The sequence below is a fragment of the Nicotiana tabacum genome, chromosome 22 (genome assembly GCF_000715075.1).
Source record: "Nicotiana tabacum cultivar K326 chromosome 22, ASM71507v2, whole genome shotgun sequence".
Classification (NCBI taxonomy): domain Eukaryota; kingdom Viridiplantae; phylum Streptophyta; class Magnoliopsida; order Solanales; family Solanaceae; genus Nicotiana; species Nicotiana tabacum.
This window is the reverse complement of record NC_134101.1, coordinates 173,499,158-173,512,789: the sequence shown is the minus strand read 5'-3', so window position 1 is coordinate 173,512,789 and position 13,632 is coordinate 173,499,158. Positions and strand designations below refer to the sequence as shown.

The following is a 13,632-nucleotide window of genomic DNA, read 5'->3' as shown; positions in this document are numbered from 1 at the left end:
TTTCGCGCGTTATTAAGGGAAGATTCCGCCCTATTAATTCCTAATAAACGAATGGTACAAAAATTGTAGGAAAAATGTGGACTAGGCGGGTAATTTAGATACTATGCACGTATTTGGTAATAAAGTTTCATATATGGTATAGGAAGGAAAAAATCCCTCCAACCTTTACCCCATTTTTGGTCCCCAAAATGGGGATTTCCCCATTTTGGGGACAACTTACTCCAATCATTCCCCCATTTTTTTCCCCAAACTTTTTTATATTCTTCTAATTCTTCTATATTATATTATTATTTTTCATTTCAATTTCATTTTTTAATCTCCATTAAACAAATTCCATCTTTTATTTTTATTAATTTGTAATTTTCATAATTAAAACAATTCCATAAAATTTTAAATAATATAATTTGTAAGCAATTATTATAGATTAACTAATAATTCAAATAAAAGTGAAATCATTGCGATACAAAATTAATTAAATACATATTACATAACGATAAAATTCATTCGAAATACTAGATAAATATTCAACTTCAACCTCTAGTATTCATAAATGATCTATTAATGCATTGCGAAGTACAAAATGAGCATCTTTGTCCTTAATTCTTCTATATCAAAATAAAAATTCTTGAAATCGTTGATTTTTATCTACTGCCATTTCCACATAAAAATAATAAATGGACAAAAATTAATTTATCAAAATTATACACCAAAATTAAGATATAATATTAATAAAATAAAGACATTACATAAACATAATTAGGTATATATAAAGAGATAAATTAAAAGATTAAATAATAAAATAAAATAAAAAGTGATGAATAGTAATGGGGGAGATGAATAATGTACTCCCATATTTGAGGGAACACTATTCATTCCCCATTTTGGGGACAAAAATGCGGGAGGGTTGGAGCTAAATTCCCCCAAATATTTCCTCCATGGGGATAGGGGCAAGGTTGGAGATGGCCTAAATCAAAGAAAAAAGCACATTAAAAATAAAATAATGATAAGAATCTCACTTTTTGCGGACTTGTTTTGGGTGCGTATCTCTCTATATAGAAAAAAATAGGGAAACTACAAACTATGTTCATTTATGAGTAACTTATTATAAAAATTGACAAATTCATAAAATATTATAATATTAGCCAAATATTAATAATATTAGCTAGATATTACTAATATTAGCCAATTCTTTTGAGTGAGTGTTATTAGAATAGATTGGGCACATCTTAAGGAGCTTGATTCTTAGTTTTGGAATGATTTGGTGGAATTTTGAGGTAGTTTGAATCGAAAAGTAGAAGATGAAAAAGAATAATATGTGTATCATTTCCGTACAACATATGTATCATATTGTATCAAATGTGTATTACATGTATACCTGTGTGTGAGATACATGTTTGATACATGTGTCGTAGAAGAATTTTTTGAACTCGATTTTAACTACAAACTTTTATACCAATTAGTCAAAATCACCTCTAATCTTCCTCAAATTTTGTATATCGACTCATCTATATGTTTTCAATGAATTTCAACCATACCCATTGAAAAATGCCTGTTTTTGCTTGGATTTTTGGAATCTTGTAGTTCATTACCTTATTTGCTACCTCATCTATGAAATTTACTTTCCGTCTTGCATCTAATATTGCTAATCACGCTTAAAAATATGGAAGGAGATCTTTACGTGTGATTCTTGGAGAGAAAGAATCTTATTTATTTGAGTTGTTAATATTTATATGTGCTTGGCTAGTTTTAGTACGTCTATGATTAATAGCTAGAGGTTGGTAAGTTGGAACTTATTTTGGATACTTTTGCACAACAACATACCCAGTAAAATTCCACTAGTGGGGTCTAGGGAGAGTAAAGTGTACGCAGACCTTACTCCTACTCCGAAAAGGGTAGGGAGGCTATTTCCGGTACACTCTCGGCTCAACAGGAGAGACAATAATATCAGAAAAGAAATAAAAGAAAAGACATGTAACAACAAAAGATGCCAGAAAGAAAATAACAACAACAAATAAGTGAAAGGACAATAACACAAAACTATACAAAATAACAATGTGAACACAATATAGACCGCTAGCAAACCTAACCAAAACTCTATTAGACTATGTGGTATAAAAAGGGAAAGAGCTCTCGACTACCCCCTAGCCTACCACCCTAATGCTCGACCTCCACTTGTTCCTATCAAGAGCCATGTCCTCGAAAATCTGAAGTTGCGTCATGTCCTGTCTGATCACCTCGCCCCAATACTTCTTAGGTCGCCCTCTGCCTCTTCTCGTACCTGCCAAAGTCAACTGCTCACATCTCCTAACCGGTGCCTCTAGGCTTCTCCTCTGTACGTGTCTGAACCATCTAGGTCGCGCTTCCCGCATCTTGTCATCCACGGGAGCCACACCCACCCTCTCCCGAATATGTTCATTCCTAATCTTATCCAGCCTAGTGTACCCACACATCCATCTCAACATCCTCATTTCTGCTACTTTCATCTTCTGGATATGTGAATTCTTGACTGGCCAACACTCAACTCCATACAACATGGCCGGTCTAATCACCGCTCTATAGAACTTACCTTTGAGTTTCGGTGGCACATTCTTGTCACACAAGACTCCAGACGCTAATCTCCATTTTATCCACCCACCCACAATACGGTACGTAACATCCCTGTCAATCTCCCCATCTCCCTGGATAATTGACCCTAAGTACTTAAAACTTTCTCTCTTGAGGATGACCTGTGAGTCAAGCTTGATTTCCACACCCGCTTCCTCCGTCACGTCGCTCAACTTACATTCCACATATTCCGTCTTAGTCCTACTCAACTTGAAACCTTTAGACTCCAAGGCCTGCCTCCATACTTCATAGGCATTCATAGGCATTTCTGAAAATGATTATCTGATGAAGTATTTGTCGTGAAAGAGAAAGGACTACGTAAAACGACTCTCGTACGTAATCTGATACGTAATAAACATTATAATACGCGTTTCATTGAAACTATGGATTCAAAGTTAATATTTATTGAAATTTTAGTAAATTTATATTGGGTTCAAAGTTTATGTATATTGGATTTCAATTAAACCAAATAATTATATACTTCATTTGCCTATATTCATTCTGAATCTACTTACTCAAATCTTGAATCTTGAATCCTGCCTTCGGACATGTATGGATGGGTAATACACCTTCCGCTCACTTTAGTTGTCCATTTTGGACTTTTCATGCCCTTTAAGAAATAACAAATGAAATATATATTTTACAATTTTACCCATAATACTTATGGTACTTCTAAAAGTCTTGGGGAATAAGTAGTTAACAATAAGGATAAAATAAGGAAAAAAAAAGATTGCTCTTTTCTTGATTTAGTTAGTGGACAAGTAAAAGTAAAAATATATTTTTAGTATAGTGGACACATAAAAGTGAACGGAGTAGTAGTCAGTAAAAAAAAGTGCACGAGAGGCATATGCCACGTGTTCATTAATTTTATTTTTTTTAAACAAACATGTTACAGGATGAGAGAGGCTCGATCTCTACTCCCTCCGATTCATAATAAATTTGCTTTTTCATTTTGGTCCAAAATAAGTGTTCATTTATATAACTAAGAAAAAATTCAATTTGTTTTTCCAAAATTACCCTTATATACGTATCCCTAAAAAGTCTTTTACTCCTCACATTAACTATGCTGCAACATTTAATTAAGGATAATTTAGTCATACTAACTACTTTTGTCTAGAATTTTGTATTTTCTTAATTGGTGTGCCAAATGTAAATTGATCATTTACTGTGGACCGGAGGGAGTAACTCATAAGCTATGAGACCTACGCGCTCGCCAATTGCGCCACCATACCTTGTTCCATTAATTCATACTATATTAAAAGCACGAAGGCCCTTAGCGAAATATCGTTCGCCTTTTTTACCCTTTAAAAAAAGAGTTCACTCTAAATAAAATAGTCATTTGACTATTTTCCTAATATTTGAAAATATTTATTTGGTTAATTTCCTAATATTTAGGAGTAGTCAATGAATTATTTTCCTAATATTTAGAGCTTTCATATTTGAATTTCCTTCCATTCTAGGAGTTCAACGACGGCATTCTAAGAATAGTCAAAAATAATATACATACTATTTTTTCGGTCATAATTTTAACAGTCTAGGAAAGCTTAAATCTTAGAGAATTCATTTAATTTTTCAATTCCTTCATTACGAAATTTTAGTTCTTTTCAATTTCTTCATTAACAAAGTCTCGTTTGATTTTCAATCCCCTCGATTGGAAAGTTTCGTTCTTTTTCAAACCTTTAAAAATATATTATATATTATATAAAATAGTAATTTAGTTATTTCCTAATTTTAAGGACTTTAAAATTATCTAAGATTTTTATTATTAAGTTTTTCCTTATTTAAAATATGTAACTTTTTGTATAGAAATATTAAATGCACTAAATCTCCTTTTATAAAAAAAACTACTTATATTTAGGAGTTTGAGATTATTAATGAATCTGCCACTTTTATTCTCAAACAAAGTTCAACGCTAAAGTCTTTATGAATGAAACAAGTTTAAAGCCTATGAACACCCAATTATGTCTTCTAAAAATCCTACCAAATCTAGTGGCTTTGTGTTCACCTACATACAAAATTCACCGAAGGAAAACTTTTTCTTTTTCCATTGATTCCACCAAATGACTTAATGTAATTTTTCATATAGTAAGTTATTTGTATTAATTTATAAATCTTTGAGAAATTATGACAAAAGCATATGGAGTAACAAATATCCATAATTTAAGATTTAATATTAGATCATACAAATAATAACATTTTTCAAAAGATGTAGCTAAAGGACATTCTTTTCAAGTTCATGCAAAATCGATAGATCAAAATTCTTATATAAAATTGAACGATCTTTTAACCTTAAAAACAAATACGCATTCTTTTACATTTATGTATAAAAAAATAAGTGCATATTATATTCTTTAATTCAATATCAAATTCTAGAAATACTTAATTAATAAAAAGATACTTGACAATTGCACGTCAAGTTCAAATGATACATCTAATTTTAGAGCAGACAAAGATATTATTATTACATCCCTATCATTTAATTTATGTATATCAAGTATATTCATTATCATTATTTAACTTTTACCTTATATTTCAAAGTTTTTAATTAATTAAATTTTATGAATTAAATCCTTCACTATTTGAATTGTATTTAAATTTTTAATATTGTACATATTATACGAATTCTTATTTTATTTAAATTATGTAAATTTTTATTTTATAACTCAAATTCCCCACCCTCGGGAGTTGTGATGGCGCCTACTAATACGAGCTAGATAAGCCAATTAATTGCACAATTTACCTTTTCACCCATTTTATATTCATTAACAATTGTGAAATAATAACATTTAAGCAGCGGAATTTAACATAAGCGGAAGAAAAATAATAAGCTATCTGAACATGAATATCTAATACAACTGTTTGAGTCTCGACTACCTAACTGGTGTCACAGTTCACAGACGGTCTAAGAATTATACAAATAAAGGTCTGAAAGAATTAAATACAACACTGTCTCTGGAAATACATGTAAGAAGCAGGAAAGTAGATGGAAGGAGACGCCAAGGCCTACGGACGCCTGCAGGGCTACCTCGGGTCGTCTGATGAACAAGAATCAACAATCTCACTGCGGTCCGAAATCTACAACATTGGGGTCTGCACAAAAGAGTGCAGAGTATAGTATCAGCACAACCGACCCCATGTGCTGGTAAGTGTCTAGCCTAACCTCGGCGAAGTAGTGACGAGGCTAGGACCAGACTACCAAATAAACTTGTGCAGTTATATAATGTACAGCGGAAAGTAAAGCAGAAATAAACAAATAAAGATGGGAGGGGGAAACATACTTCGGGGAATAACAGGTAAAAACAGAACATCAAAAGAATTATTAAGGAATCAACAACCACCCACTAACAAGAATAAGGAAAACAAAGGCAGATTTCACTTTCTTTTCACGTCTTGTTGCAGGCGTGCAACCCGATCCCATTTCCTGTATCTCGTGGCAGGCGTGTCACCCGCTCCCATTTCATGTATCTCGTGGTAGGCGTACCACCCGCTCCCATTTCACTATATCTTGTGGTAGGCGTACCACCCGCTCCCATTTCATCATATCTTTGTTGCGGCGTGCAACCCGATCTACATATAATATTATTGCGGCATGCAACCCGATCCACATATAATATTGTTGCGGCGTGCAACCCGATCCATATATAACATTGTTGCGGCGTGCAACCCGATCCATATATAATATTGTTGCGGCGTGCAACCCAATCCATATATAATATTTACAATTATAACGAGAGTCCCGACAAGGGATCAATAAGGTCTACACTATCCCGGCAAGGAATTCGACAGCATAAGTAATCACGTCCCGGCAAGGGAGAAACAACTATAACCATACTTGTTACAACATCCAACTACCTCAGTTATAACCAAACTCGTTACCACACCTAACTACCTCAACTACAACCTAACTTGTTACAACACCTAACTACCTCAGCTATAACCATAATCCCTACCCAACACAAAGAATCATTAACCTAAGCATCCGTAGTATTAATTAAGAACACAATGCAAGAGAGCCACAACTCAACCATAGCCCGGCAAGGGGCAACATAATGATCTCTTCTCTTTCTCACTTTTACTTCACAATTCACTTCACAACTCGAGCCAACGCTCTAGAGGTTCAATTATTACTTATACTTTCACAATTCGTTATACAACTGGAGCCAACGGTCTAGAGGTTCAATTATTACTTATACTTTCACAATTCGTTATACAACTGGAGTCAACGCTCCTCAATGTTCATAGGTCACAATTCTTTCCACAACTTTACACAACAAATAGAAATCTTCACCAAGGCATGAATAATACAACGAAGTCATGAAAATCACAATATAAAACTCACGGTCATGCTCGACACCAACGTATAGATACTCGTCACCATGTTTATACGTCGTACTCAGCAAGAAACAAGTAGTAAACATGACACAACTCCTAATCTCTCAAGCTAAGGTTAGACCAGACACTTACCCCGATGCCTCAAACACAACTCAAGTTTCAATTATAGCTTTACCCCTCGATTCCACCGCCAATTCGCTCGTATCTAGTTGGATTAAATGTGAAATTGCCGAATGAAATAGCGAGAAAAAGAATCAGATGTAGGTTAACGTTTTCCGCCGATTCACTATGCTTGTAACTACTGCAACGGTCAAATCTCAACCTTTCCATTCCCTCACTCAATTAAAAGAAAAGAGTAATATTTGGTAGTTGGAATGCATGTGACCATTTTAACTTTGCTTGTTTACTGTCATTTTCATAGAGCTGTTCATACCATGGAAAAAAAATCTTTTGTTGCTCATATCTTGTCGGTGTTTGCTTTCGTTTTTCTTTCTAGCCTCGGGGATTTCAAAAGGAAATAATTCATATGCACGAGTAGTCAAAAGAGTTGTTCAGCTGCCAGTCACGAGATTATTTCACTCTATTCGCTTTGGTTTTGGCTGCTAGTAAAAGTTTTCCATCAAGCTGGTAAAATTGTACTGTAATACAAACAAGCAACTTTTCATTTGCAGCTAAGAATATTCGAGCGGCTTGCAAAGAAAACACCCTTTCTGTGTCTTGAATCCAAAACTTATAACACCAATATCTACCACAAAGATCCGATTTTTTCTGTGCGAAGAGTTAAAGTGCACTGGAATTGTGTCTCAGGTACATATGGTTAACCAATAGGACCCGCAGCATTCTATTTATATAATTGGGTCAAAGCATAAATGTACAAAACAATTCCAGATATAAAAGTTAGTACAGATTTGCAGACACTTCACAACATTAAACAATTACCGGTGGGCAAGGTTGTTGGCAAATACAATAATACACAAACAATAATGTTATATAACTGGGCAAGGAAAAAAAAACTTAAAAGAAGAAGAATTAAGTGGACAGGATTCATCACAATCTACCTGCCAATTCAATGACAGATTCATGCACAAGCTCTTCAAGCAACTTTCCTTCAATTTCCATCCCTAAATTGTCTAATTCTAATCTAAAACTTGCAAGCCACCGTTTCCCCATCACCTCCTTCGTCACCATTCCTTCCATCACCAGGCTGTTTATGTCCTCCGCATCACAAGAGAGATATTTCACCTCACTAGAAAACCATTCCTTCATCCGGTCCCAAACTTGGTCCACCAATATCAAACTAGTTCCCTGCGGCTGATTATTATGGACCCCAACATAAGGTCTGGCTCTTTGGCAGTTGTCTGGCCCATATCCTGCAATATCTAATAAAACTGCATTTACACAATCGAACACAAGCTTTTGGGTTGATCTCCTTTGCCTTCGTTTAGCCTCATGTAATGTCTCCTTCTCATTCAGATCAATGTATTTTTCTCTGAGTGATGGGTCCAAAGGGCTTTCAGGAGAATGCCACATGGTCGAGAAAGCATCAGATTGCACTTCATCAAGGCCGGCCATGGTTAGTAGTGTTTGAACAAAAGAGAACCATTCACGTTCTACTTCCTCCGTCCACTGAGTAGACGATGATGGTCTTACACATGCTGAACTGGCTGTATCTGCACAGGAATCGTCCCATGACAATGTACGAGCAATTGATCCTATTGGAGGAGATTTATCGATCAAATTGGACCTTATAGGGTGAAGAGACAACTCGGTACCTGCTAATTTGATTTAAACAAGGGATATGGGTGGGGGTGGGGGTGGTGGGTTAGAATTAGTTTTAAATTAAGAAAGAAACTAGAGAACATGTTGGATTGTTGATGACATTTACCATGGCGGTCCGGCTTGATACCGGCTGATGATATATGTGCTGGATGTTCATCCTCTTCAAATGGTGTTTCCAAAACTGATATAGGACTCGGTTGGTCCTGGTTTTCACATGGGTGTCCAGCGCGCAAAGATCTTGCTTCAGAGAGTGCAACCTACAAAATTATTATAACATAAATCCACCTTGAACAACTTCTTAAGCAGCCATATTGACGCTATTCGAGTTCTCCAGTGTCGGACAGTTCTCACACATCGGAAAAGAAAGTTGTTTACAGAAATCACAGAATCTAATAAAATATTCAAGAAATTGTAAATGCACTCCACTAAAGGTGTGTAGATGGCTACCACAAAAAAATAGAAGAGAAAAGTCATAATGATGTAAAATGCAAATGTACCATTTTCTAACAACTTGCAACAATGTAGTAGGGAGAAACATCAGAGAACTGCTTTACCTCAGGGGAGGTTGTGGCTTGCTTCCCAACCACATCTTCGCAAGTCAGTGTGAATGATGATTCGCGAAGATCGGTTGCTGAAGACTCAACCCCGGGATCATCATGGAATTCACTACTATATTTGTCAACTTTTGATAGAGAATGTAAAGGTTTTGCACCTGTCTGCAATTCATCATTGGACTGCGAACACTTAGCTTCGTCTTTGTTTGGCTTTTTGTTCCTAGAGAAAAACAGATTTGAGACCTTCCCTTTCAGTGATGATTTTGTACTTCTAGGCTTTGTTGTCTGCTTGGGAAGGTCATTTCCTCCAGTCACATGATCTGGGGCACCCACATTCAACTGTGCACTGAATGCAGTGGAAGATACAGGGACAGACTTGGACCTCAAAAGATTCCTTGGCGACTTGTTGATACTATCATCGTCTTTGGAATTACCCACTGAGTTGGAATTAGGAATTTGGGGATCTTCTTTGCTACTTTCCTGCTCTATTCTTCCTGCCGTCTTAATATCAGAGAGAGCAAGCATCTCGCCTAAAGTGCTGGAGCTTCTCCTCATTGGTCTTCGTTCTTGACAACTCCCGTTAGATGCCACCATCGCCCATCTCTCAGAAAGTCGCTTCTTGGCTTCTTTGGAAACTGAAGATTCAGGAGAATAAGAAGCACGGCTCATGGAGGAGCAAGAATAAGGACTGCCAAACCTATTTATGTATTCCCATGAGTGTCTAGAAGCTGGTGACATGACTTCAGAATCACTAAGATTTCCAGCTGCACACTCTTTTTCAGACTTATTAAATGAACTTTCATCACCAATGTAGCCATTCGAAAATACAGAAGAAACTAATGTTTCATCCCTTTGATGTCGACCTATGTTTACTCGCATCTGCTGTGTGATAGCCTTTGCCACTTCTCTTGATTCTTGAGCTTCATCAGCCTCCATGTTGACAAAACTTGTTTCAGCTTGTGATACTCTTGGTGATGCAGACGGTGAAGAGTTTGCAGCCCTAAAGTTGTGAGTCTTACCGATACTTGGTTTTAACACGACTATTCGTGTAGGTTGAGCATGATTTTCATCAATATTCCAACTTGCTGTAGGAGGGGTAAATGCCATATGGCTTTTGGCCCTGTTTCCCTTACCTACATGGGTGGCTCTGTTTATCTCCTCATTTTTCTTCACTGATCCACCAAATTTGCAATCATCAACCATCTTTGATGGTCTTAGAACGGTTATTCGCTTTGTCTCAGGAGGAGGAGGTATAGACTGCAAATTATATAAATGCTGAGAGAGCTTTGGATTCGGTTCTTGCAAAAACTTGAGGAACAGATCTGTGTTGGAACTTAAGACATCTATTGCATCTTGGAATTCCTTAGACTGGCGAAGTTGTTCATCTATGGATAAACATTTTGCTTCAATAAACTTCTGACGAACAAAAGCCGACTTCTTCTCAAAACTAGTTTCATTGTGTCTTGCCTTTTGTGGGGATTTACTTCTCACACAGTTCATTTTTGGGGAATGCTGCCAAACTTCATAAACATCTCTATATTCATTCTGCTCAGGATATTGATGAAATTCTTGCTGCATTTCTTCCACCAAGGATTCGTTTTCGTGCTGGCAATAGCTGAAGGAGGAATCTGTATGACACCGTGAATGACCTCCAAAATGACTTCTTATAGCTGGAATAGATTTCTGAGCCGGAAGAGCATCAAGCCCCATCAGCTTGGCAACAACACTAGGTGGATTATGACTAGAGTCTATTTCCTTGGACATTTCTTGGGCTATAAGCAACTTTATTGGTGTTCCATTTGATTTCCTGTTTGAACTAGTCCTCTTCAAATCTGAGACAATCTGCATGCACCATATATAAGCATTAGTATTAAGCCAAACTCTCCGGAAATCCAGCACCTTGCTATTTAAATAAATGTCATCTAGATAGAATATGCACCATTTTTTCTTCTACTTGATCCTCAGAAGGCGACAACCTCACCACATCTGATTGGCTCCTCAACAGAGAACCTGCAATAAGCTGGACCAGCTCAACATGCAGATTCGATCTTATAGTTGTATGGCATAAACTACTGGACCAAAAACCGAAGGTAGCATAAAATCAAATGAGATCAAGGCATGCCCACAGGCAGTTTGAAGAATCAAGCTTACGTGCTCTCAAATTGAAATCAAGATGTTTTTCCAATAAACTAAGTAATTATTACAGCTGTTTATGTTGTTTTCAATGCTCAATAATTTCACAGGACAGAGAATTTGAGACAATATTCCACGGAAACAGCATTCATGCCAATGATAACGGAAGACGGAGAAAAAAAAATTTAGCATAGAGTTTCACCATCACGATGTGGTTTATCTGTAAGCAGTCTGTTTCCTGGCACCCCTGAATTTAAATCAAAAAGGTTCACCATTCGTCCCAAGCATCCTGGAGAAGGTTTATCGTGATTGCGACTCTTGCCACTCTGAAACCCATTCATCTCAACTCCTAAGACCACGCAAGGAAGAGTATAAATTCCAAAGGGCGCATCAATCATCCCCTCACACAAAGAGATAGGCATGCCATATATGTTCAATATGAAAAAAAGTACAGCATGTTTTTTACAGGTATACACCTGTCTATGCAAATAGAAAAAAGAGGGAAGATTTGGCCAGAAAACAATTTAAGAAACAAAAGGCATGATCAGACAAATCAACCGCATGAAACTATGAAAGGTAAAATTGAAATAACACAGGAAAAACAAAAATAAAGCTACTATAACACAGAAGTGACCAATGATCAGACAAATTAACCTAGAGAAAAAAAACAGTAGGAAACGTGCTGAACAGATCAGGAGAAGGTCAAAATCAAAGTGCCCCCCTTCAGCTTTCGTGCAGAAATCTCTGAAGTGATTAAGCACTAGTTTGGCCATAGATTTTCGGTACATTTTTTCAACCAAATTTTTTTTTTGAAAAAAATATTATCTGTTTATGAAATATGATCAATTTTTTTAAAAATAAAAAATAATTTTTTTTCAAGTTCCCAAAAACTGGTTTAGGGCAGTTTTTGGGTTGAAATTTTTCTTCCATTCACAATACTTCAAGTTTTCCCAAATTAAATGCATGTCCAAACAAAACTTCTGCTTCCAAAAATTATTTTTCAAACACAACTTCAAAAACTCCTTTTTCAATTTCTTCAAGTTTCAATCAAATCTATGTTCAAACTCTAGCTAAGTTGATTGTCTTAGTGGCGTTTGGTTCAAAAATTTGTTAGAAGAGTTCTTTTCAAAGAAAATTTCACTTTCTGCAAAAATGTTCTTCAACCAAACACCATGAAATAAAAAGCACTCAGTTTTTGCAAAGGCTGGAAGAGTACTCCACACTAAACAATACAGATCAGTAGCAGCAAATACGCATAAACATCTATTGCAGAAATTCTAGAATAAAGAGCCTATACGCTACTCTATTTTGCAGCAGTAAATTTCTGTACAAAGACGTGAATCATAGAATTAAACAAAGATAATGAAGAATTAAATATAAAAAATTAAAGCTACAAAAGGTCTCCTCTGGAAAGCTAAAATACGCCAAAAAGGAAAAAGAAAGTAAGATTGGATTTACCTCAGAAAAACGAGATCGGGAGAAAGTGCAGGAAGCCGAAACAGAAAAATCACTGGGAGCTCCACTAGAAGCTTCACTGTACCAAAATATATGAGCGTAGAAAGCTCAACGGTACAACTTGAGTGTTAGCTGAAGGTGTTTTTTCCACCGCAGAGTGGTCGCCGGAAACGGAAAACTAACATTCCGGAGCAAATGTTGCCGGAGATTCGGCTTTCACGCTGAGTGTTAGGTGCAGATACTTTCGCGGCAGAGTAGTCGCCGACAACGGAAAACTGGCATTCCGGTGGAAGTGTGGCCGGAGATAGATTCAGCTTCGACCTGAGTCTTAGATGAAGGTGGTGTGGTCGCCGCCTCGCCGGAAAGGGAACTAACTTCTGAAGGAAATGTGACCGGAGATTCGGTTCGGATAGAGCCACCGACTAACGGACTTGACTAGCTTTTGTTTATTCTGATTTATTAAATGAGGATTCAATTTTATCAATTACAGAGAAAGTAGAGGAGAAGTGAAGTGAAAATTTTCTACATCAACAAGGACAGAACAATAGATTGTGCATCAGTACAAAAGGTAAATTTATTTGACAAAGAGGTCCTTACTGTTTTGGATAAATGTATTCTGACCCCAATTTCTTTTTGTTTCAGTTTCACTGAGGTTCCCCCCACGCCCCAGCAGCTCATTTTGGACCTGCCAAGATTTTCCTAGTTAGAGCGTTAAAGAGCTCGTTTGATACGAGGGATAAAAATTGCGTATTAAATTTGAGATGAGTCTATTTTA

At 36.3% G+C, this 13,632-nt stretch overlaps 1 protein-coding gene across 4 annotated transcripts; it reads right to left on the bottom strand.

The window, feature by feature from the left end:
- Positions 1-7,763: 7,763 nt before the first annotated feature.
- On the bottom strand, positions 7,764-13,403 carry LOC107780416 (uncharacterized). Of its 4 annotated transcripts, none has more exons than XM_016600955.2 (6): positions 12,861-13,403; positions 11,605-11,751; positions 11,209-11,279; positions 9,270-11,111; positions 8,822-8,972; positions 7,764-8,711 (listed from the first exon to the last, which is right to left on the bottom strand). In XM_016600955.2, the coding sequence occupies exons 2-6, from the start codon at positions 11,741-11,743 to the stop codon at positions 7,984-7,986; spliced, it is 2,931 nt and encodes a 976-aa protein (XP_016456441.1). In that variant the 5' UTR covers positions 11,744-11,751; positions 12,861-13,403; the 3' UTR covers positions 7,764-7,983. The 4 variants fall into 4 exon arrangements, with proteins under 4 accessions (XP_016456441.1, XP_016456442.1, XP_075099512.1 ...); XM_016600956.2 differs by having other exon boundaries at positions 7,764-8,708; XM_075243411.1 differs by lacking the exon at positions 11,605-11,751 and having other exon boundaries at positions 7,764-8,708; positions 12,861-13,330.
- Positions 13,404-13,632: the final 229 nt, after the last annotated feature.

Coding starts and splice junctions, on each gene's coding strand:
- LOC107780416 (XM_016600955.2), bottom strand. CDS start 11,743: ATGAATGGGTTTCAGAGTGGCAAGAGTCGCAATCACGATAAACCTTCT. Junction 11,112..11,208: donor ATCAAGTAGAAGAAAAAATG/GTGCATATTCTA, acceptor TGGTGCATGCAG/ATTGTCTCAGATTTGAAGAG. Junction 8,973..9,269: donor AAGCCACAACCTCCCCTGAG/GTAAAGCAGTTC, acceptor ATAATTTTGTAG/GTTGCACTCTCTGAAGCAAG.